We start from the raw sequence: 25,467 nt of genomic DNA, 5'->3' as shown, positions 1-25,467 counted from the left end.
CGGGTAGTTGGTGTTTGTGTTACGCTGCCTGTAGCGAGTTTCATGCGCGAGACACAACAGGAGTTCGTTAAGAAGTGCATTACACGTATACCAACTATTCACTATGCCCAAATGTTTGTGGACGCCTGACCATCACACCCATATGTGCTTTTGAACATCATATTCCAGGTTTAGACCCCACTTATCTCCACTCTTCTGATAAGGATTTCCATAAGACGTCAGCACTCTGATGCCAGGTAAAGAGGCCTGGGGTGCACCTTTTTATCTAAAGGTGTGCAGTGGGGCAGGTGTTATGATTTACGAACAACACAGGTGCACATATCAAGCTCCATATTTAAATGTATTAACATATATTTGGCTATATATTGAAGCCATAAAGGGTTACCCCCCCCCCCCCCCCCCCCCACACACACACACACACACATTCTTGAACTTTCCACTGATCAAACACATTAGGTAACATTTTATTTGTATTTATGGGCTATATGATTGAGTTATTGAGGTCTGAAATAAAACCATAATTAAATGACCAATTAAAATAATCAGACAAATTCGTTTCATAACTAAGAATAAAAATAATAAATATAATAAACTTTGAAAGTTGGATTATGATTCCCCATACTATTACAAAAAACTAAATAACAACAAACAAACAAACAAACAAACAAACAAAAACCCTGTGACCTCCTGGCTATGTTTGACAGACTCATGGGGATGCTCAGACCCCACTTTGAGAACCAATGCTCTAGAGGTGTTCTTAAACATTTTGCATTCAATGATCCTCTTTCAGGGTAAAAGAAAGTCCACAGACCCTCTATTAATAGTAGAACAGATTTATTTTACAAATAGTTGAACTATTCACATATTACTAGGCTGCATAAGTAAATATATTTGCTTTATACATATTTATCCATTATACATATTTATTGAAGCCTGAATGTTCCTGAACGTTCCACCCTAATCCAGATACAGTGTTGAAAATGAAATGTTTAACATATTTTACCTAGTTTAAATAAAACTGAAATATTTGTTGCTACATTAACGTGCTTTAGATTAACCCCCTTTCATTTCAAATGACTAGTTAATTATATGCAGATGCAAAATAATAACATTAATAGTAGTTGATCTCTTTTAAAAAGTAATAATAAATTATCTCTACACATCACAGATCCCAGTTCGAGAACCATAGGTCCAGAGAAGTCATACTAACCCATTTAATATGGATTAGTGAAGAATATTAATTACTATGACCCATGAGGAATCATCTGTTTTTGTTTCTAGAATATTGTGCATATTTGAAATATTACAACTGTTTTACATTGAGGTACAGAGCAGGATGACCACATACATCTGTGAACAGAGGTTCCAAGTGGATTTTCCCCTGTCCACTTCATGAACTGAACATCCTCTTAACGTGCGTGCAACAACAGCTACAGAGCATGGTCACAGACCTCCATCCTCGCTTTAATTCTTGTCAACATTGTCTGTAAAATACAATGCATGAATTACTGTTTAAAGTAATGTTATTCATAAGTAATCCATAGACCTTAAGACCTGTTACATAGTTGAAAAATAAGAATTTAATGACTACCTCTGTTATAGCCTATTTACCTTTTGGGACAAACTTCAGCGAGTGGCTAAAAATTCAAAATCTTGGCATGCCTTCCTCTGGACCGTCACTCAGAAACTCATGGCCTAGTCCGTTGCCACACTTGCCACACATGACCTGCACATGAACCCAAACATAAACCTTAGCTAATGGAACCAGTGAAGATGAACTTCACCTTTTTATGTCTATTCTACAGGGTGTCCAAAAAGTCTCCATACATAGGGGACAATGTATGTGAGCACCACGTCAGTTGTGTCATCATCAGTGGATGTTTGCAACACTTCCAGTCTTTCAGAATTGTTCATAAGTGTGGCAACAGTGTCATGTGTGAAATGTTTGACATGTTTCGTTTTAAAGTCCTTTGCAATCTTGCAACAGCTTCCTGACTCAGCCATGAGAATGATTTCATTCTTTTTTTGTAAAAGGCATTCTTAAAGGTTATCTGAATATTATATATATGAATTAAAAAATTTGGGAGACATTTTGCTCAACTGTGTTAATTTCCCCGATGTATGGAGACTTTTAGGACACCGTGTATAAAGTCTGCTGTTTTAACACTAAAGCTCATGTAATAGTGATATTCAGTGATCACAGTTTCATTAACCTTATAAGCCGTGAGTGTCTCCATCACTTTAGTCACACTGTCTTCATGGATAGTTTCTGTGAAGGCTGGCCAAGGCGAGGAGTGGGCATATTTGGATCTACTGGAAAATAGTGGGTTTGCACATTGGGAGCAAGCATATATTCCTGCAGACAACCAAATAAAAGGTCAGGGGGAAAAAAAACAATAAATGATTTAAAAATATAATTAAATTTAACATTGGTTAGAAAATGTGTCGAGTAAACGCCATCAAAATAATCAAAGTGCTATCATTTCATTTCTGATTCAACTATTTTGCAAATACAAACACATGAGACATGAAACTAACATTAAAAGTGCTAAGTTTCAGAGGTTAGGATAAAAACATAGGATGATTACCTCGTTTAAAATGGTCTTTGTACACTTCCTTTCCGAAAAAAGAACAAAACGACATGTTGTCTATAAAGTTATAGATGGTAGAGCTCACTGTATAATTAATAAATCTTGAGTTTAAGTAAAAATTTTAACAGCACAACATGTACAGAATGCGAATCCAGCACGCATGCGCTGTTGAAATATTCCGGCCACGTGATAATTACAAAACTCAACCGGGTGTAAACCCTAATTTTGTCCAGTAGATGGCAGTGTATTTTCATTACCCATGGGCAGTTAGAAACCTTATTCCCTTTTCTACTTCTTGTTGTTCTTCTTGTTGTTCGCTTCTTGTTCTTCTTGTTCTTCTTGTCCTTCTCGTTCTTCTTCTTTTTATAATAATGGTTTACATTTAGGACATAAACTACCGTGCCTCTCTTTAAAACTTGAAGGCCTTTGACTTGAAAGGCCTTGAGTGGAGATGTTTATTTTTTATTAATTTGTAAATTATGTATTTGTGTATAAGGGAATTATGTATAAGGGAAACACTGTTTTCTACATTCATCATTATACTGACATATCTTACTGACATGCATGGCAATTTAAGTTTTAAGGATGATAAAATGTCTTAGAAAAGAGACACAGTAGACTTCAGTTTATTCAAGATGACCATAGAAGAATTATAGTGGTCATTAAATAATTTGTTACATACATACATTGTTTGCTATTCGTTATATACATGTGTTTAACAGCTGTTATATTCAACCTCTTATCTTCAGAGTTTGTAAACTGTGTTGCTGTCAGAGCCGTTCCAGTTCTCCAGTGACTCTGTTATTCAAATTTACAGTAATGTTTTAGCATCTCTGGAAGCTCCAACCAGTCCAAAGCCATTCTGTGAATGATGTGCTTCTGAATAGTCTTTCGACAAAGTGTCTGCAGTGAGGGAACTAGAACAAAAAGAGGAGAGAAGAAAAAGTATAGGTCAACTGTAGATGATTTATATATATATATATATATATATATATATATATATATATATATATATATATATATATATATGTATATGTGTATGTATGTATGTATGTATGTATGTAGGTATGTGTGTGTATGTATGTATGTATGTGTGTGTGTGTGTGTGTGTGTGTGTGTGTGTGTGTGTGTGATTATACAGCATATTTCATTTGGGAACTCACGGCCATATTCCACTTGTACAATTCTGACACTTTTAGTAGCAGCAAATACATCCACGACAGCATAGAGAGGCTGAGTGGTGGGAATTCCTTTGGCACAGGCACCCATGTCTTCACCATTGATGACAATATGCATATCAGCAAAACCCTGTCTTTTTGGCACATACAAAACTCCTATCCGACTGCGTCTGGCTGTGGGAGGCAAAGCGTTAATTTTATAAAGATCATCCAGGATGTGACTAAACCGTCCAGGCCGACTCCGTCCTACCAACTTGTCCTTTGGTATGCACACATTCTCTATATACAAGTGACTTTCAGTGAAAAAAGATTTAACATTACTGCCCTCATGACCATCTGCTTGCCTCCCTCCTGCTCCTTGGACCTCCTGAACCTCATCCTCAATAACTTTGTTGTGGTTTCTGGTTATGGCAAACACCCAACTTCCTCCCTGGTCCACAAGGTCAGGCAGGGAATACTCAGGAACCGTCTCCAACCTTTGAGGATCATGTGCAGTTAGTCCAATCCTGAGGTGGCCACACCAGCCTATCTCCTTGTCCTCGATTTCCACCAGGAAAATCTCTCCAGGGTTTAAAGAATGTTTACTAAAGCAGATTCCATTAGCAAAACTTTCAACTCGGGTGGCTTTAGTCCCACAGCAGTCCAGTTGCACATTGGTACCATGAACTGGGTGAAACTCCATAAACTGCCCCAAAACTGTAGCCATTTTAAGAAGACCTCCAATTTAATCTTAACACATGTCAGTTTTACATACAGGATTTCATAAGCGTATGTGCCTTCTATCTGTAAAAATCTGAAACTTCTTTACTTACTTCTACATATTTTAAATCCTTGCTGAATGCATGGCTTTGGGGCAGGCAAATGCATCTACAACACACTCCACACACTGAGGCAAGGAGAAGTTTCTAGTTTCAGAGTGCTTGCTATTTTTGACCCACTGCATGTGTGACTGGTCATTTAAATAGACAGCAAGGTATTCAGAGGAGATATGGGTGCCTGGGTGGAGTTATAAGAATCCCTAAATAACGATCCCCTTTCAGTGACACCTACAGGCATGTATTATTGTATATTCAATCATTTTTGCAGTTGACTTTACATTTTGTTTAAGTAAATGCAACACATTTCACATAAAAAATATTGTACTGCAGACAGTACCCATTCTTATCTATTCATTTCTAAAATTCCCTTTGTGGACTCCACAAACTTTATCTGGGCCAGAACAGATTTAATTTGCCCTACCTTCTTATCTAGTACAGGCACAAAGGGTGAAGCAGGCACACTTTTGAGGGGAGGAGGTTGCTGGAAAGAGATGCTGCTGTTATTTTCAGTATGTCTGTTGCCATCTTAAGTTCCGGCTTTGTTAGGGACTAGTAGCATATTAATGTATAAATATTTGTAATATATTTTAAAATGACACTTTGTGCCTGGAGGTTTTTTTTGTGATGTCATATAGTATAGTCATACAGCATAACATTATTAGTATAGCTAATTCTGACTTCCTCATTTTGGTATACTGCCAGACAGGCATACCAGTGTAGCCTTCCTATTTCTACTACTTTTTCTTCTCATTTATAAATGTCCTTGATACCAGATAATTCTGCCTTATAGCATGAGAGCTAGTAGGGATGTGGTTGGATGACACATGCATCATCTAAGTTTGGGGTGTGGTCAAACATAAGGGCAGAGCTAAGTTCAGATAACTATTTATGAGGAACTGTAAGTCTGAAATTTGGTCTCCTGCATCTCTCTGTAAGTGGATTTTTGATGATGATCTTGAGTCGACAGCTTATCAGAAAAAAAGTGTTACAGGCCAATACCATTCAACAGTGCCTATTGAGTGAAAACACTAGTTGCGGACAAAACTGGATTTGTGAAAACAGACTGATTTGACTCTTTCTGATGGCATTATGAATTATTTATCTTCTAAGATATAATAGGAAATAAAGCCTTAGAATTATTACAATTATTATTACAATTACAAATACTTGGCTCAGATAGATTGTCTTGATTTGTGAATTGTTTTTTCACAGTTCAGGTTTTTTTTTAAACATTTGTATGACCTGTTAATTCATTGTTACTTGCCAAAGAAGACCATTTTCATTCAACACACTGTATAATCATAATTCAGAGAAAAATGGAGGTGTGAAAACTTTCACAGATTAGTTTAATGCTTTTGGTTGGTTTCACACATGTTGGCATTATACAATATTTATCTTCTAAGCCATAAAAAGAAACAAAGCCTCATAATTCAATACATATGAAGCAATTAAAGAGTAAAATCTTTACTCTTTAAAATCTAAAATCAGTGAAAGTTTCCACAAATCCCATTTTTATCTGACACTTTGATTTTATTCTATTATGTGTGTTACTCTATTATGTGCAGTGTGTTGAATAATAATGGCCTGTCAAGGTCTGCAACACTGATTTTTCTGGTAAGCTGTTGACTCAAGAACTCAAACAAGGGTTAAGAGAATAAACTGACAAGTTTGACACATATGGGTGTTTGGTTGTAACAATTCTAAGGCTTTATTTCCTTTTATGGCTTAGAAAGTAACCTGAAAGGCTGAAACAGTTGGCTTGAAAGAACCTGCTAAACATACTAAAAGAGTAAAATGATAATGTTTTGTCATTGATTTTAAAATCTTAATGTTTAACAGTGTGTAAATGTTAAAAGGCTAAATATGTATAATATGTAAAGGATAACAGGGTAAAAGTGCTTAAACATGTTTAATGGTTATAAATGGTAAAACTCTGCTATGATATTCCATGTAGTTGCTGAAGTGTTGTTAGTTGGTTGTTATGCTAGGGTGTTGTTACTTGGTTGCTCTGAACAGTTGTTAAGCCTGTAAAGGTCAAAAGGCTATGTTACAATGTTGCTAGCATATTCAAATTGGTTGCTAGGGTGCTGGAATGTGATTTGGCCATTACGCCCAGATGGTTGCTGGGGTTTTGCTGTTTGTGTACTGTTATTGACTGCATATTACAAAATTCTTACAGCAGTTTGAGTTTTCACCATTATAAGCAAACGCTCAAAACTAAAAATATATATATAAATATATATTCACCAAATTGTCTACTTAATGAAACTGTTTGTGAACTGAGACTTTGCTGATTGTTTTGATGCAAGTGAATGGACATTCTTCTTCCCCAACGGCCAAACAAACATTCATAACTTAAATATATGTTGAAATTATTAGATATTTAGGTTTTTGAAAGGGGGAATAGCTCAACAGTGTAAAGCTTGAATGGAGTTTCTAGGTGAAGGTAAGGATTTAAGAGGAAAATAGTTTGAAACCGTGAATTCAGACAATTTATTCTGATGGCATCACCTACTCTAGCTTTTCCCCATTAAAATGAATAGTGGAAGAGAAAGGATGGATAGAAAGAGGATAAGTGCAATCTGTCTGTAATTTGGTTGTAGCTTGAATTGAACAAATTGTATACAGTTTTAAAATGTTTCCAATATGTTCCCATGGGAAATAAAACACCGTTTGTAACGTTGCTACATGCCAACCATAATTCCAATCCTTCACAAAAACACAAGCACACTATTCCTGTATAGGATCTAACATTCCAATGAATTTCATGACTCTACATTAAAAATTGTGACTTGTTAAAACAGAAGAAATTTGTGTAGAGCATAATAAGTTTATTTTTTAAAAAAAAGAAAGAATGTTGTTAGAAGGAAAATGAGTATTCTGAAACTAGTTACTAGTTACTGTAGGAGTTAGAAATAAGGTGATGATGTGACATAATGCATAAACATATGATTTGACATAATTCCTACATTTAAACATAAAATGCTTTATAGAACTGCTAAGGTTAAAAAAAAGCGCTATATAAGTGCAGACCACTTACTATTTACCATTTAAATGCAAATATATCTGTTAGATGTCTAAGGTCATCTCAACAAAAACATTTTGTAATCAAATTACTTTTCGTTGAAATTGGTTTTATTTAACACAATTTTTTGTGCAAAATATTAAACCACTTTAAAATTATGTCAACCAATTAAAATTGAGCAAAATGCTACTTTTCATAATGTAGTTGAATGTAGTTTTTAGGAATAATAGTATGTCTGAGCTTGTGATTTTACATGTTTTTATATATCGTCTCATATATCATCATATAACGTCTTTTTCTTTTTTTCTGAATTTAACATGGATTTAAACCCAAATTTTATGACTTAGAAGCATAGTATGTGGTTTGCTGTTCATTGTTCAGATTGATACAGTTATTTTTAGGCAAACTGCTGTAGTATAATCAACTTTGGGGTCGTAGCAACCCTCCACTTCATTTTGTTGATGATTTTCCTATAACAGTATGCGCTGTTGTGTTTTTATTCCTTGCTTAATACAGACCTTTGCATGGATAATACAATATGTTATCCATGCAATAATGTTATGATGTACTTGTTGAATTATTTTTTAACACCCCACACCTGTGCCCTCAGACAGCGCTGTATCACCGCCACACCAACAAACAGGTACATATGCAAACACCCCGTTGGGCATATATGGGTATGGTGATCTTTGGTGATTTTTAACCAAAACTGAGAACAAACCTGTGGTACTGGGGCTCTTTATACCAAAACTGAACAAACCTGTGGTACTGGCAGTCTTTAAACCAAAACTGAAATCAATACTGTGGTACTGGGGGGTCTTTAAACCAAAACTGAGAAAACACACACACACACAATCATACATGTGAGCTTTAAACACACTGGAGAACGTAGGAGAATGCCAGAGAACACACAGATACAGGTGAGGTTCATGCACATTTTCTAGTACACAAACACATATTTTGATATCTTGAAAACAAACAGTTACTGATGCTGTTTAAAACAAAACTTTTTAAAACAAAATTGAGAACAAACCTGTGTTACTGGTCCTCTTTAAACCAAAATTGAGAACAAGCCTGTGCTACTGGTACTCTTTAAACCAAAACTGAGAACAAGCCTGTGCTACTGGTACTCTTTAAACCAAAACTGAGAACAAGCCTGTGCTACTGGTACTCTTTAAACCAAAACTGAAAACAAGCCTGTGCTACTGGTACTCTTTAAACCAAAACTGAAAACAAGCCTGTGCTACTGGTACTCTTTAAACCAAAACTGAGAACAAACCAAACCTTTAAACCTAATCTGTGAACAAACCTGTGGTATATTTAAACAAAACTGAGAACACAGATACAGGTGATCTTTAAACTCACATGCACACAGTAACATGCGTGCACACACACACAGGTACAGGTGATCTCTAAACACACTGGAGAATGCAGGAGAACACAGATGCAGGTGAGTTACATACATTTTTCCAGCACACAAACATGTCACATTTTAACAACTTGAAAACAAACCCTCAAGTGGGTACTAATGATCTTTAAAAAACAAACAAACAAAAAAAACCCCTCATAGAGGTACTGATGCTGCTTAAAACAAAACTACAAAAAAGTGTACTGGTGCCCTTTAAGCAAAACAAACAGTTGGTACTGGTGCTCTTTAACCAAACTTGAAACAAACAGGTGTTACTTGTGATCTTTTTTTTCTTTTTTTTTTTGGAGGGGATGTTTGTTTAACATGATGTTTAACCAAAACTGATACAAACAGCTATTGGTGATCTTTAAAACAAAACTCAACAAACGGGTACTGGTGATGTATTAAAAAAAAAAAAATAAATAAAAATGAACAGATATGAATGGTTTCAATCTAAAATAAAAAAATGCATGGGTGTTTATTTTTCATGTACTCTAACAGCTGGTGTTGGTGTATTCATGCATGTGTCTGCACATGTCATGGTCACTCCTTCTCCCACAAAACCCACGAGTGCAGTGGATTGTCCCGGTGAATGAAAAGGTCCTCATGTTGGCCATCTCAGACTTCAGGTCCATGGACCCTCCTGTCTTCCATTCAGATAGATGCCTAATTTTTCTACCACTCTTGCACCAATCTAGCCTTCACGGTCAGAACACAAATATATATATATATATATATATATATATATATATATATATATATATATATATATATATATATATATATATATATATATATATATATATATATATATATACAGTCTTCCCAGCCCACTGCTGCTTGCCCAGGCTCTACCATTTAACTCCCAAGGTCTCTCCAGTGTGTGTGTGTGTGTGTGTGTGTGTGTGTGGAGAGCCAGAGTGCAGCATTCAACAGTGCCTGCATTTATAGTTCTGCAAAACCAGCACTGAAACCCAAGAGCTGCATCAACAACATGACTCAAAGATGCTTGACACAAAAATGTTAGGACTCATCACTAGTACCAGTATTCACTTCATTTTAAGGGTGCAAGTTGTCATGTCTATATCTCATTTATGTTTGCAAGGTGAATCGGTACAAACACTGGCAGCCCTTCTTTCCTTGAAACTATTTTGGCCCTTAAACAGGTCCTGCTGGGGAAGATTCTGGTGTGAATCTAGATCTCATCAAGAAATCATGGCAATTGATCCTATCCCCTATCTTCTTCCTTTTTTGTTTATTTGAAAACAAAGAACAAAATGTCATCATGGGTGTTAATGGCAGATATCATATCACAATACATTTTCTATTTATCTTGATGTACACCCCAGTACTCTTCACATTTTTCTAAATTAAGCCTTAAAATAAGTGAACCATTTACAAGTTATGGCTTTTTTATGCTTTTCTACCACTTGCCAGAAGTATCTTTAAGTATTTAGCCTTCTTTAGTACAGTTTCTGGTATTTTCCCTAGGTATAGTGTAATCTTACTCTTATTATTGCTTGAGCCAAATGTTCAATACAATACATCAATACAATCCACCCATCCATCTTCTGTACCCCTTATCCTCTTCAGGGTCACAGGGAACCTGGAGCCTATCCCAGGGAGCATCAATCACAATGGCGGGGTACACCTTGGACAGGGTGCCAGTCCATCGCAGGGTCACACACTTTAGACATGCCAATCAGCCTACCATGCATCTCTTTGGGGTGGAAACTGGAGCACCTGGAGAACATGTATACTCCGCACACACAAGGCCACGGTGGGAATCGAACCCCCGACCCTGGAGGTGTGAGACAAACGTGCTAACCACTAAGCCACCGTGCGCCCGCTTAGATGTGCACAATAAAAAAAAGCACCTAGGCTCACCAACATTGCAATTATATTTTCTGTTGTAATATGGCTCATTACTTGTACATACTCCTTAAGAATTAAATTAATCTTTGTCTGCCTGTTTTGTATGAAACCAGTTTGGTGTCGATCCCCTAACTCGGGGATAATGATTTCCAGTCTCTTAGACAGGACTGAACCAAATTATTTATAATCCACATTTAGTATTGATATTGGTCTACAATATGAGCTGCATTCCTTCTTATCTTTCCCTTATTTTGAAATTAATGTGAAATTAATGCTTCTCTCCATGATTGTGGGGGTTCCCTTGTTCTCAATATATGGCTAAAACAGGTATAGTATAGGTATTATTTGGCACCTAAATGTTTTATGCCATTCAGATGCATAGTGCTGGTGGCTGAAATAATGGTAGAAGAACTGAATACCACTTTGCTCTCTTGTTCTCCTATTGATGGTAGATCCAAAGAGTCTAGAAATCTTTGTAACAAAATTTGAAGGATTGTTGGAAGTCTTTTAATTCGTTGCAAACATTTTGGGTTTTACGATTCCTGGTTTTATAGATTGTCCTTTGCCTGTTGTTTTTGTATTCTCCAAGATAGGAGTTTCATTGCTTTAGGCCCTGTCTCATAGTACCGTTGTCTGACAAACTTGATCCATTTTTCTATTTCCATTTTTCTCATCATATACTGTACACTGCCCTCTACTAATATTGGCACCCTTGTTAAATATGAGCAAAGAAGGTGGTGAAAATTTACATAATATTGTCTTCATACATGCATTTGTTGACTTTGGTGAGATTCAGGTTGTTGCCTTGTGCTATCTTTGAGAGATCAATGTTGGCAAAGGCTGTTGGTGACTCAAAATCCTTGTGGGCATGGCTCATTAAGACTGCAGGTCCTTATTTTAAATAGTTTGTTGTTGATCTTTGCATTTATCTCTTTAACCTCCTCATTGTTGTCAGCCTATTGTTGTAGCCTATTGTTCTAGTATTGATGGCTTAGTACTTGGCTGCTGTTGATCATCACTTGGTTGAGGAGTGGAGACAAAGGCACTTGTCATCTGTCAGGAAACAGCTACTGCTGGCTGGATCTGCTCAATCTCGATGTCAACGAGTATCTCCTTCCCTATGAACCGCCTTTAGTTGCCAAGGGTTTTCGGCTTCAAGTGAAGTAAGAGGTCTGGCTTCCTGCTTCTCCAGACCATATAAGTCCCATTGATCACACTGTTCTCAATCTTTTGGACTTGTCATATTTTCCATTATTATGGAGGACATTCTACCAGATAGGCCAAGTTGAGATGTCTAAGTTTGGGTACTATCTGGTGGTTTACAAGCAGTTCTTCATGGAAAAGGTTTTTGTTAGACAATGACGTGAAATAGCTTGTCTTGAAATACCAATACTCTTTTGGTCAAGACCGCTACTGTTTATGCCAGGGGTCGGGAACCTCGCGAGCCAGATGTGGCTCTTTTGATGGCTGCATCTGGCTCGCAGACAAATCTTTAATAAAAATAAATAAATAAATAAATAAACGTTCAAGATATAAAACATTCTCATGTATTTCAATCCATTCATTTCCTACCGCTCACGTTCATGGTTGCGGGTGGTTGGAGCCAATCACAGCTGTCCTCCGGGACAACACCAAATTTTTATTGGGTAATGCATAACGTACACGGGTCGTTGTGAGGTCAGGAAGTAAACTTCCCTCCTTTTAATCAAGTAGTCAGCTAGCTAATTGCAGTAACTCTTTTATCGAAGAAGATGGCTAAAAGAAAAAAAGATGAGTATCGTACTTTTCAGCAGGAATGGACAGAGGAATTCGCCTTTGTGGAGAGAGCAGGTTCTGCAGTGTGTCTAATATGCAATGATAAAAGTGCATCGATGAAACGGTCAAATATAAAGCGGCATCCGACGCACGCCATACTACATAGCAGGCTTCATATCTAATCTCCTGCAGTCATTCAAAGCGCGCTTTGGAGAATTTCGTGAGCGCACTCGTCTTTTTAAGTTCATCACCCATCCACACGAGTGTGCAGTGGACAGCGCCGACCTGAGTTACATCCTCGGTGTCTCCGTCAGAGATTTTGAGCTACAAGCTGCTGACCTGAAGGCCTCAGACACGTGGGTGAATAAGTTCAAGTCACTGGATGAAGATTTGGAAAGACCTGCACGACAGCAAGCAGAGTTGGCGAGCAAACACGAGTGGGGAGAAATGAAAAAACTTCAACACGCGGACCAGCTGATTGTCAAAACTTGGAACGCGCTTCCCGTCACATAGCACACACTGCAGCGTGTGAGTATTGCTGTACTGACAATGTTTGGCTCTACGTATGCATGTGAGCAGTCTTTCTCACATCTAAAGAACAGTAAGACCAAACTACGCTCACGTTTACCGGATGGAAGTCTCAACGCCTGCATGAAGCTTAACCTCACCACGTATCAACCAGACTACAAAGCCATCAGTAAAACCATGCAGCACCACAAGTCGCATTAATGGTAAGAAGTACTTTATTCATCATTGGTTAGCAACAGCATAACAACGTTATTAAAAAGAATTCAGAGACTTATTGTACTTTAAAAGTGTTGGTCTTACATAAGATGCACACATTTACTTGTATTTAGTTTTAAACATATTGTATGGCTCTCACGGAATTACATTTTAAAATATGTGGCGTTCATGGCTCTCTCAGCCAAAAAGGTTCCCGACCCCTGGTTTATGCTGTCCATTTTCTTCTTGATGTAGTGTTCATGGTTTTTATCAGACACAAGAGCCAGTTGCCTTTCACTCCATTAGCTTCCATTCAAATCTCTCCCACAAACACTTTGGGTACTCAAGGTATTAGCAGTAATCAAAAACTCCACGAACATTGCCTGGTCAGCATTGCTTGGAGGGGGAGTTGGGATGACTTCTACTAAATCTAAATCTACAAACACTTGTAAAAATGACACTCTGCACCTCTTGGTCCATCCTGTATGCACAGCATGTTTAAGATCTAGCCACAAACTGACCACTGATCACATTTGCTTTCTCCATCTACCCATGCAGTGTTTCCTGTGCCACAGGCTGCCACACAACCCCAAAGCATAATAGATCCAACCCTATAATCAACAGTTGGCAAGGTGGTGGGTTTTTTTTTCTTTTCTTTTCTTTTTTCCCCATCAAATAGTACTCCATTTTTTCCTCCAAACATATTTTGGTGGTTGTTGCCAAAGAGTTCCATTTTTACTTCATCAGTATACAGCATTCTGTCTTTCACTTATCTATATGTTGTTTTGCATACATCAGAGATTCACTTTTGTGATGAGCTCACAGGTAAGGTTTCCTTCTGATGACTCTTCCATGCAGATCATGTTTGTGCAAGCAAAGGTACACAGTAGAACAGTGCTCCACCATGCTCTTGTGGCAATACAGCACACAGGCAGTTCTGAGTTATCTGTTTTCCAGATCTTGCCTCAATTTCAACAATTCCCCTTTGCTGCCATTTCTTGATGACATTTTGATGCCTCCCCCTGTTTTACAGGCTTCAATTAGTGTTACTAATCCCCAGTCAGCTGCCCTTGGTTGTTAGTGATTAAAGAGTCAGAACTTATTGCACTCTGCAATTGTTATTCCTAGTGACAATTCTTAACCTGAGGGGGTTAAAAGACTTTTCTTCAGGATGTGAAATGCATGCTCAATTTTCACTCTTCATCAGGGGAAAGTCCTTTGTTGTGTTGGCAGTGTGTCTTGGATCATTGTCTTGCTGCATGAAGTTCCTCCCAAATAGATTGGATGCATTTCTCTGTAAATTGGCAGACAATGTTTCTGTAGACTTCTGAGTTGATTGTGCTGCTTGCTACCATCATGAGTTACATCAATAAAGATTAGTGGGCCTGTTCCAGAAGCATCCATGCAAGCCCATGCCATGACACTACCTTCACTGTGCTTGACTCATGAGCTTGTTTGGTTTGGATTATGAGCAGATCCATTCTTTCTCCACACTTTGGCCTTTCTATCACTTTGATAGAGGTTAATTTTGGTTCCAGAACTTTTGTGGCTCATCTCTGGATATTTTTGCAAATTCCAATCTGGTTTTAAGATTCTTATTGCTGACGAGTGTTTACATCTTGTGGTATGGCCTCTATATTTCTGGATTGTGATACCTTTACCCCTGCCCTGTGGAGGTTGCTGGTGATGTCTCTGACTGTTTTTTTCTTTAAAGGTTTTCTTCACAACTTTCACAATGTTTTTTGTCATCAACTGCTGCTTTCCTTGGCTGACATGTTCAATGTCTGGTTGTTATTACACCAGTGGTTTCATTATCAGAACATTTCAGTTTGCTGTATTGGCCATGCCCAATGTTTGGATGATGGCTCTAATCGGTTTTCTCTCTTTGCTTGGCTTCAAAATTGCTTGCTTTTCTCCCTTAGACAGTTCTCTGGTCTTCACGTTGGTTTATCCTTTTTAACAACAAATGCAGTCTTCAATGGTTAAACCCAGGGCTCAAACATTCAGACATTCAGAGCTATTAAATATTTAAACAATCACTCTAACAGGTCACACTTGGGCAACAAAAAACAACTGCCAGACACATGTTAAATATATTGTTCCTCACTTGACAAGTGGGTGGGTTCAAACAAAAAGTGCCATGTCCTACATTGTTTAACACCTCTAGATGTTTCAGGAAATGAAAACTACAATTCTGATCCACCTCAACCCCAAATGTCTTCAGTGTATAGCAAAAACAAAAGAACTGGCCTTGCTGTTCTAATATGTTTAGAGGGGACTGTAATTCACTGAATGCCATCTTCTTTGAATGCAATATGCAGATGCCACTGAATACTGAAGCCACAAGTTTGGCTATTAGATTGTGAATTTTTCAAATAATTCTACTCACGCCTGGCAGAATTTCAACTTGCCCACTTTTAATATTTGTTAATGTTCAAATCTCAAATGCCCCAAGCTCAATGCCCCAAATGTTGTAAGAGTGAGTATGTTGGGGCTGCATTACCTAATCTGGATTAAAGTGATCTGTAACCATGCATTCCATAATCACCCTGCTGTTCACCAGATCACATCTGGACAGAGGCAGAAACGAAGAGATTTTTAGCTGCCTCCGTATTAGACATACTAGTAATCTGTTCTCCCGTGCTGTCTTGTCACAAGTCTCTTGTAAATACTACGACTGTGTAATTATATAGCCTACGTCTGTTAAATGTCTGGATGTAATTTCTTTTTTTCTTTTTTTTTTTTTAATATACTATCAGGCACTCAGTGCGTATACTGCGGGCTTCAAAACAATTCGGTCTTTATGCCAGAATCATAGTTTCTAATGCGTTCAAACCGTGGTTAAATCCTGTCCTCGTTTGCGCTGTTCTTGAAGGGGTCTGCTAGAGAAAGATGAGCAGGGTTCCGGACGCGCTGCGCGCAGGCAGCAGCGCGTAACCAAGCCCTGTGCTGAAGTTAAAGAGCAACCGCAACTGGGTAAGCCTTCTTCCCTTATACCGTTATCGATTTTAAATCAGATGAAATCATGCGCACGATTAACTGTTACTTAATTAAAAATATGGAATGCCTTTTTGTGAAAATAAATAAATAAATATAATAGGCTATTCACACGTCACCAGGAGTTGATCGATTCCCTGTTTATGGCGATAATGATCACAAACGCACCCGCGATTTTCAGTTTATTTGCATTAATCTTAATTAATTAAACTCTAAAGGGCTTGGAGATTCAAGTGGTGAGCTTAATAGTTATGACGACAGAAAGGGAGCAGGGCAATATTGACATACTCGAAGAGACGTACTGCATTTAGCCCTGAAGTTATGGGTTTAAAAACAAAAAAGCAACATTTGAAAATATTTTGTTGAGGTCAATGGTTTGTGTATAAAGTAATCAGTTAAAATATAACCACTCCTTCAAAATGAAATTTGATTCTTTCTACTTTACAATTTCTCCTAAGAAATATCTGAGGTTGGCGTTTACACAAAACAGCTGACCAATGGACACAGGAATTGATATCTAATTCCTATTAATATAATATATCAGATATCAATCAGTGCTTTGTGAACTTTGGCATTTTAATGGTCCATAGCAATTATGGTTTTAATCAGTGACATTTGCTAATCTGTGTGAGTGTGTATGTGATTGTGCCCTGCGATGGACTGGCACCCTGTCCAGGGTGTACCCTGCGTTGTGCCCGATGCTCCCTGGGATAGGCTTCAGGTTCCCCGTGACCCTGAAGAAGGAGTAAGCGGTAGAAGATGGGTGGATGGATGGATGGTCATTTGCTAATCTTTTTTTGTTTGTTTGTTTGTTTGTTTGTTTTTGTAATTTTGCTTATTGATTATCAGTTGCTTATAATGCAGATGAGTCAGGACTTACATGTGTGTTAATGCTTGGAATGTGTTAATGGTAGGAATTCTGATGTGGCAGGTGTGTGTCTGGTTTACCTGTTATTCCGTCTTTTGTAGGTCAAAGTAAAGTTTGAAGGTAGTTTGCCTGCTGCCTGCTGTAGAATTTGTCACTGAATTACACAACTGCACAACTAGGCTTCATGAATCAGTGAACCACCATGTTTCACATGATCAACTTCTAGTCCGTTTTCCTGATAGTCAACAGTCCAACCACACAAAAACATCTGTATTAAGAATGCATTATGGACCCTTTCCCCAACAGCAATAGAAAACACATTAGCACTGTCTTGCACCAAGTAACCTAATTTTAGAGGATGAAAATAGGTGGATTGTATAGACATGCCTTTGGGGCAAAATTTTACTTTATGGGACATGCATTCATAAAAAGCATAGGACCTGAAGTCAATCCAACCACTCAGGATATATTAAGTCCTGCTCAATTGATTCAGCTGCTATACGCTTAATTATTAGACAAAAATTGCTGGTGCAGTATTATTTTTAAAATATATTCACTTTCACTAATTTGACAATTCAATATACACTAAGAATTTAATATAATCGTACAGAAAGGGCTCAGCCCTCATATTTCCCTCTTCAATTTTTCTGTGTAAAGCTACATTTGTCATGTGGCAAGTGCCCTTATCCAGAGCAACTTGCATTCATCTTATTTATACAACTGAGCAGGTGATGGTTAAGGATCATGATTTGAACTCGTGACCTTCCACTTAGAAGTCCAATATCTTAATCATCAAGTTACCACTGCCCATGACATCATATTATTTCTGGCACACAGGTGCATTATATCAGAAGGATATCCATTCAATGCTTTATATTAAAAAAGTAAAATGGAGAGTAATAACCTAGTGCCAGTCAATCTTTTCCAGTGCTTTATAATAAATTAAAAAAACGCTGGTGTATAATAAGTGGAAGCAATGCTATGAAATGATAATGCCATATTTGTAAGGAAAGTAGCTGACAGTCTGTTTTGTCTTTTCTGCTGACTTGAAGGTGCTTTGTGTGTGCCACATAGAGATAAGAAGCATGGCAGGAAATGAAATGAGCCACAAGACATCCACTGAGATTGAAGACCCAGCTCTGCAGACTGAGCAGCATGAGTCTGGTAGAAGTGGCATTGTCATCCAGCTAACAGGCACGAAGGGTGAATGGGACAGTCTCGATGACGGTGATCTTTCAGTCACACTTGACAGGAGTAAGCAGAAATTCCTCAAGCCTAAGCCATCCTCCAATGACATGCAGTTAGATAAAGACAATGAGTGGGCTCTCCACTCTCCAATGTTCCACGTTCCCCTGTCCCCATCTTCACCAGGCTCCCTTGGAGACTGCTCATCCTCCAGTCTGGGTTTCCTCTCCCCTTCCCACCAGCCTCTGGCTTGCCTGGTGAAGTCTCTGTCCACAGAGCTGGAGCTGAAAGACGCTTCAACACACAAGACCAGACCTTTCATCAGTTTGGTGAAGTCCATTTCCTCTGAGCTTTCTCGCAGCAGTCCTGAGGTGTCCCAATCCAAGTCAGACTCTAAGCTCAGCCTGCACCTGTGGACCCAGCTCACACAGTCTAAAGGCCATAATGGAGACTCTCGCACTGCTCCACCATCTCCTGTTGACCTTTCCCCAACTGAGGCCAAAACAGGCTTTTTTAAAGTTGAGCTAGAAGACACTCGTCGGAAGCTTACTGAGGCCATACATGAGCCTTTCAATGTGTTCAATAAGATCATGCGTGAGGACTGCACGGGCAGGCTTAAGCACCAAAAGAGCACAGGTTCCATTGATTCTTTCTGTTCTAAAGAAGTTGGAAGATCATGTGGTGAGCTCTCAGTGACTAAGAGTCTTATGAGGAGCTGTAAGAAAGTAGAATGTGAGGGATTGGCCATGTCTAATCAGCCTGTGAGACCCTATAGGAAATGTATTCACTGCAGCTCCTGCCATTCCCACAGTCACCTCGCCAAATTGGAGGGTGAAGAGCCCATTGAGATCTGCACACATGAAGATACTTTACAAAATATAAATGTAAATAAAAGTAATCTGGCAGCCGAGTACACATCAGAGCAGCCCTGTTCTCCAGTCCCTGGGATGGGTCTCAGCTATCTTGCTATTTTGTCATATTGCTATTTCATTTTGCCTTTGTCTTCTTATTGGTCTGGAATATTTGTTGGCTTGGCATTTGGCTTCATGCTGGGGCTCCTCCTTATTCGATTAGGATTGACCAGACATCCCTATTCTGGTCCCTCAGATAGGTTTAATGAGAGCACATGTGACTGGATTCAGGGTGAGCACAAAAAGAACACTCTTAAGGTAATTTGATTTAATAAAAACATGTTCCTTTTAATTTAATGCTATTGTTGTAAAACAAATAAAGTGTATAGACTCTTAGGAAAAAATCAGAGGGTTTTCAGTTCAGTATTTTAAAAACTACGGCTTAATTGAAATTTTTTGATTTATTTTTGTACTTATTTCAGAGCTTTGGTCCTTGGAGCTTTATTAATTCATATCCCAGTGTGCTGCCTCTCAGAGTATGCAATTAATGTCTCACTGCCTTTCTGAGCTGTTGCTGATGTTTTTATTATCGTTCTCCCTTGGGATTGAGCCTGTTCACCAGCGGTTGCAGAACAGCAGCCACCCACGGCTTGTCAGATCCAGACGCTGCTCTTAAAGAGAATAGACAGTTCTTTAACATGTCTGCCTTTATTGATCTAATTGTTTTGAAGTCAGGCTGTCCCCAAACCTGCTTAAACTATTTTTATAAATTGATAAACATATTGAGAAATATCTGAAACACTGTAGGGAATGCTGCACTGGTAAACACAGAGGTTTATTTTTTATGTTGAGATAAGAGGGAATAAAACATGTTTTGTATTTCAGGGCTGGATTAATGAGATGTATGAATATGATCCAGAAACATTCCACCCCTCTCTTATGCACTCTGTATATGCGACATTGGAGGGGTCAAGTCTTCACCTGGACTATCCCCGCAGCAACATACCCCCGTGGGCCACCTTCAATGAGCCATTTTATGATCAAAGCTTCATCCACTCTCGTAGGTTTCACCTGGATGGCAGCAAGGTATGTGCTCCACATCTTATTATGACTTCTTTTTGATATCAAGGCTACCACAGTGTTCTTTCCTATTGTGTCTCTTATTTCATTGCATATGCTTTGACCAAACAATACACAAGAACATGAAAGATGTTATTCTGGCAATAGGTGTTCCTGTTGCCCCCAACCCTGGCACGGAAAAGAGTGTGGAACAGGAAGTATCCTATATGCATCACTGTTGCAAGGGCAAAGGAACTAACAGCGGAGGTTGAGGATCAGCAGCACCCACATTTAAATGAGAAATCATCATCTAAAACCAATCACAACACCACACTCTACCTCTTTGCCAGAACAGGAAGGGAGAAAGAAGAGTGGTTCCATCACTTTTGTGCAGCATCCATGTACAGAAATGAGGGCCAGTATGAATCTGGTAAGAGCTCAAGTGTCTGTGATACTGCAGTGATTGTACCAAAATCCTGGCTTAGTATTCAGTTATTCATCTCATTATTCTAGTATTCTTATTATTTTGCAAGAATGAATTATTCAGTAAATTTAGTGAAATTAAGAGGAAACGTAATGTAAACTGTAAGGGATTAAATGTCTTTTTGGTGAAAGATACTTCATGTATAAAACAAAATAAAATTCTTATTTTAAATATACAGGCATATAATGTCAGTGTTGGAGTGATTAGATATTTTGTTCAAACACCTGTATAACTACTGGTACAATCCTGTTAATCATCCAAGTATTTTTTCCTCCCCATTTAGATATGTCTGTATCGCAAGAGGATAAATCCTGGAGTTCAATGCAGGTCAATGGCAGCATTGAGAATATCTCATCTATGTCTACGTATGACTACACCACCTACATGACTGATGTTATCTCTTCAGGCCAGGGCAGGTGTTCACCATGCTTCTGCCATAACAACAAACAAAGCAGTCCTACTGAAAAAGATCAGGTCTGCAAAAATACTTTATGCCCATTTCCTCTTAAAGTTCACATACTGCATTTGAACACAGTTAAGAAACTATTATTGAAGAGAATATGGGAATTGTTAATATGCAGCATTAATTCTATAGTAACTTTCATGCTAATCTTTTAATTAGAGCAGCAAATGCTTTCAATGCTTTGGGCCAATGAATGTGTCTGACCTTTCATGAACTGTAATTATTTGTAACCCCCCCCCCCCCCCCCCCCCTCATTTTGTTACTTTACTCTAGAACGTATGTCATCATGGAGATTTAATGCAGCCTGTCTGGATTAATGCCTTGATTGGTCGTATCTTCTGGGATTTCCTCTGTGAGAAGTACTGGTCTGATCAAATAGCTCAGAAGATTCAGCGCAAGCTGAGTAAAATAAGAGTAGGCCACAAAAAAACAGCAGATTCCCATCAAAATTAATGCCATTATTATGAATGATAACAAGGAGTGAATTACTGTTTTTCAAATAAGTCAGTTTTACTCTGCTATGTACCACCTTCTCCTCCACAGTTGCCTTACTTCATGGATGAATTGACTGTAACTGAACTTTCCATGGGTTCCTGCATGCCCCAGATCACAGGCTTGTTTCAGCCGCAGGTCGATGCCAGAGGTGTGTGAACAAACCGCAACAGATATTCTTACAAAAACAGATTAGATGATTTCTCACACAGAGAAAGGAAGGTGTGCATATGTGCTGCCGTCTTCCTGCACTGAGCTGAATAGAACATTATTATGCTGGTGAAATCTTAGTGTGCTGGAGCCTGTCATTGCCTGTTGTGACAAAAAAGAAATGTGGGCATGTGTGCATGCGTGATACTATCTGTATCTGTTTAGTGCTCCAGATATCCATGTATGCATTCAGATTTTCTGTAAACCTGAAGTGGGTGTGGCCTAAACCTTGTCTTCAATTACCTGTAAATACTGTTAAAAAAAAAAAAAACCCTCAGAGGTGGAAAGCCCAGTATGGTCTATGAATTCCGGCTCTGCCAGAATTTCCTCAACCTTGCTCACTTAAGTTCTCTGCATCTCAGCACAGTAAATATTTTTAAATAAATGTAGTTGGTTCTATTTCCCAAAATATAAATATACTAGTAGCCTAATCTAAATACTGTGACCTTGATGAGGCATTTACTAAGGATTAATGAATGAATGCCTCACATTCATGTTAATGAACTTGTTTTTTTTCCCCCTGCAAGCTTCATATCTGATCTCATCTGCATGAAAGTAAAAATGATCATGCATGACATTTTTTTGTTAAAATAAAATCAATTGTATCAATCAATTCAAAAAGCACATATGAATGTGGTGGTCCGGTGTCCATAAACTTTCGGCCATATAGTGGATATGTGCATATGAATGAATGGCATTTCTCTGTGAAAGAGAAGGAAGGTGTGTGTGTGTGTGTGTGTATGTGTGTGTGTGTGTATGTGTGTGTGTGTGTGTGTGTGTGTGTGTGTGTGTGTGTGTGTGTGAGAGAGAGAGCGAGAGAGGCAGAGACAGAGAGAACGAGAGAGAGGGACTCTTTTGATGCTCCCTGCCATGATCTGCAGTTGTTATGCAATGCTGTGCGTCACAGTCCTCCTGTTCTAATCACACTTCATCCCACTTACAGATTTATCGCACTCATTATCATGCGATTGGGCCTCATAATCTGCTGCAATAGTTTGTCATTTGTAGTCTGTGTGATCTAATTTTATTCCTCACAATCCTCTATTTATTGGTTGTTTTTGGAGGAATATAATCACAGATTGTTCTGCTATTGTTTCACACACACAAACAGTTAATGTAAGCCCTTAAAATTCCATTTTATTTAGTTATTCCTTTTTCATTTCAATAAATTATTCTATACCTACATTGAAACTAATGGCAGGCATGTAGTAATGAGGGTGAGGAATTTAAGCATTTAAGTGCTTAAAGCATTAGAAAATTGCCATTGCAAGTTAACACTGTATTATGTGTTTCTCTATATTAGGTCTGTGGCTCCAGCTGAATATTGAGTACACAGGAGCCCTGCAGATGACATTAGAGACAAAGCTTAACCTGTCAAAACTGGGAAAGGAAGAAGCACTGAAAGCAGTCAAAGAGGTGCAGACCTACCATGTAAGGTTAGTTTGTGCTGAACACTAAAAGGTGCTGTTTGTAGTATTAACTAGACTCATCATATTTATATCATTTTAAATATTCCTTAGAGAAACTATGATTTGCAGTATTTCTATACAATGAATCTCTGGGTTCTTCATTTCAGGATATGGTTTACTTTTTTGGGCTTTTTTTCTGGCCCAGAAATTAGCTTCATCAGTTAAAATGGAAGTACTTTCCAAGTAGTTTTCTTTACAAAGGAAGGCTTGCTGTTTTTACTGTAATTGCAATTTGCATAGCAGAGAGTTCTAAAAATAAAGAACTTCTCATTTAACCCTCTGCACATAATAACCCTCTGTTATTATGTGATGACAAGCATAGTTATTTTCTGGCTGTTATGGATTTCTTTAGAAGTACCAGGTCCAAACTTGCTGTACTGGCTGATAGTGATGAGGAATCCTCAAGTGCAGGATCATCTGATGAAGAGGACGTTCCATCCACTGAGCCTCAGGAAACTCAGGGAGTTTCTGGTGCTGAGAGGTGACTGAAACGTCCTCAAATATTCTGTAATGGAGAGAAGCCAGTTAACTTTTTACATGGTGATGCATGGATTATATATTTAAAAGGCTTTAGACTTATCTAGATTTAGTCTAGATCCATGACCCCGCTGTGTTTAATCTTCGTGCTTCATGCATGTTGTCAAATAAAAAAATTGAATGCTTGACTCAGTCCAGATGTCAGACATCTCTTAACTTCTCCTCTACAGTGGTTTGGCTGGTGGTAGAACTGGCCGGCGGATTTTGAGACTTGTAGACAAAATTGCTAAATCCAAATACTTCCAGAAGGCTACAGAAAATGAGTACATCAAAAAGAAGATTGAGGAGATGTCAAACACACCTCTGTTGCTCACTGTTGAGGTTAAAGAACTTTCTGGAGAACTCGCTGTCAACATTCCACCTCCCCCTACGGATAGAATCTGGTACAGTCCTTACTTGCAAACACATTCTGTGGTAATCCTTATAATCTGAATACAGTATATGTGAAATAACTAGCAAATATCGAGTTACATCAGACTTGATCATCCCCTGGATTACCACCAATTAATGTTATAACCATGTAAATTTATCTGTCCTGCCAATGCATGCTTGATAAAATGGTTAATGCAACCCACCCCCATCACCCACCCATCCCACCCCCCCAGGTACAGTTTCTGTGTGCCTCCAAAGCTTGACCTGCGAGTTCAGCCCAAATTGGGGGAACGGGAAGTGACCTTCTGCCATGTCACTGAATGGATTGAGAAAAAACTTCAAGATGAGTTTCAGGTTAAACATTTGCTGTATTCTGCTACATTTCCTTTTCTTGCCTCACTTTTTTTTTTTGCACAAGCACAAATATGACCATAATTAATTGATGTACTTACTGTACGTCCATCGAAAGATTTTTTTGAAACCTGCTGCTTAATACCTTTTACAAACTTTATTGTAAAGTTTATTTGAACTGTGTTACAGAAAGTGTTTGTGATGCCGAACATGGATGACATATACCTCCCTTTAATGCACTCAGTGTTGGAGAGCCAAGCAGCACCTCAACATTCTCCGACACAGCCATCTCACTCTTCTGCTCTGGGCTCCAGTGAGACCTGCGTGCTGAACCATTCTTTCCCTTTAGAGTAGTGCCTCTCTGTGGCCAATTATGACAATATGCCATCACCACTGTTCATTTGGTAGGTTTATTCAGTTATAAAAAATAAATTATATAAAAACAGTAGTGCAGTTTAAATATGTTTAAATTTACTGTTTAGATTATTATAAACTCACTGCAAGCAGAACATGGGTTCACTGTTTAATGTGCTTCTTATACGCACATACTACATACTGTGAAGTTTTTGTTTTTAGATTTGTTTTGGTTCTAGATGTGATCTCTCTCTACCAGTACTGAAGAGTGCACTGTGAAATAAATTGATTATAAAAGTACTCAAGTTGATTTACATGCAATGACATCAATTATGTACATTTTTATTGACTTTAAGGTTTTATTATGCTATTTTCTCCAAGAAACATGGAATGAATTTGAAT

The 25,467-nt window shown here is 38.2% G+C and overlaps 3 protein-coding genes across 4 annotated transcripts; 1 reads left to right on the top strand and 2 right to left on the bottom strand.

Annotated features, from left to right (window-relative positions):
- Nucleotides 1-817: 817 nt before the first annotated feature.
- Nucleotides 818-2,771, bottom strand: msrb1b (methionine sulfoxide reductase B1b). The gene is made up of 4 exons (XM_047159432.2): nucleotides 2,589-2,771; nucleotides 2,214-2,356; nucleotides 1,612-1,726; nucleotides 818-1,484 (listed from the first exon to the last, which is right to left on the bottom strand). The coding sequence occupies exons 1-4, from the start codon at nucleotides 2,641-2,643 to the stop codon at nucleotides 1,465-1,467; spliced, it is 333 nt and encodes a 110-aa protein (XP_047015388.1). The 5' UTR covers nucleotides 2,644-2,771; the 3' UTR covers nucleotides 818-1,464.
- A 430-nt stretch (nucleotides 2,772-3,201) lies between these two features.
- Nucleotides 3,202-4,693, bottom strand: neurl2 (neuralized E3 ubiquitin protein ligase 2). Its single transcript, XM_017482828.3, has 2 exons — nucleotides 3,755-4,693; nucleotides 3,202-3,508 (listed from the first exon to the last, which is right to left on the bottom strand). Exons 1-2 carry the CDS (start codon nucleotides 4,473-4,475, stop codon nucleotides 3,393-3,395), a joined length of 837 nt encoding a protein of 278 aa, XP_017338317.1. The 5' UTR covers nucleotides 4,476-4,693; the 3' UTR covers nucleotides 3,202-3,392.
- Nucleotides 4,694-15,901: 11,208 nt separating this feature from the next.
- Nucleotides 15,902-25,355, top strand: tex2l (testis expressed 2, like). 2 transcript variants are annotated; one of them, XM_017482781.3, is made up of 12 exons: nucleotides 15,902-16,349; nucleotides 18,313-19,592; nucleotides 20,160-20,360; nucleotides 20,502-20,763; nucleotides 21,101-21,291; nucleotides 21,554-21,694; nucleotides 21,824-21,923; nucleotides 23,286-23,418; nucleotides 23,804-23,932; nucleotides 24,159-24,371; nucleotides 24,594-24,714; nucleotides 24,901-25,355. In XM_017482781.3, the coding sequence occupies exons 2-12, from the start codon at nucleotides 18,324-18,326 to the stop codon at nucleotides 25,063-25,065; spliced, it is 2,925 nt and encodes a 974-aa protein (XP_017338270.1). In that variant the 5' UTR covers nucleotides 15,902-16,349; nucleotides 18,313-18,323; the 3' UTR covers nucleotides 25,066-25,355. The 2 variants fall into 2 exon arrangements, with proteins under 2 accessions (XP_017338270.1, XP_017338269.1); XM_017482780.3 differs by having other exon boundaries at nucleotides 15,903-16,349; nucleotides 18,291-19,592.
- Nucleotides 25,356-25,467: the final 112 nt, after the last annotated feature.

The sequence above is a fragment of the Ictalurus punctatus genome, chromosome 13 (assembly GCF_001660625.3).
Source record: "Ictalurus punctatus breed USDA103 chromosome 13, Coco_2.0, whole genome shotgun sequence".
NCBI lineage: Eukaryota > Metazoa > Chordata > Actinopteri > Siluriformes > Ictaluridae > Ictalurus > Ictalurus punctatus.
The sequence above is the reverse complement of the archived record's forward strand: the minus strand, read 5'-3'. Positions and strand labels throughout refer to the sequence as shown.

Bases quoted from the DNA above. Each gene is read 5' to 3' on its own strand.
- neurl2 (XM_017482828.3), bottom strand. From the start codon at position 4,475: ATGGCTACAGTTTTGGGGCAGTTTATGGAGTTTCACCCAGTTCATGGT. The intron at 3,509-3,754 runs GTGAGTTCCCAA...TTTTTGTTCTAG, and splicing joins TGTACAAGTGGAATATGGCC to TTCCCTCACTGCAGACACTT.
- tex2l (XM_017482781.3), top strand. From the start codon at position 18,324: ATGGCAGGAAATGAAATGAGCCACAAGACATCCACTGAGATTGAAGAC. The intron at 21,924-23,285 runs GTGTGTGAACAA...TCTCTATATTAG, and splicing joins GCCGCAGGTCGATGCCAGAG to GTCTGTGGCTCCAGCTGAAT. The intron at 24,372-24,593 runs GTACAGTCCTTA...CCACCCCCCCAG, and splicing joins CCCCCTACGGATAGAATCTG to GTACAGTTTCTGTGTGCCTC.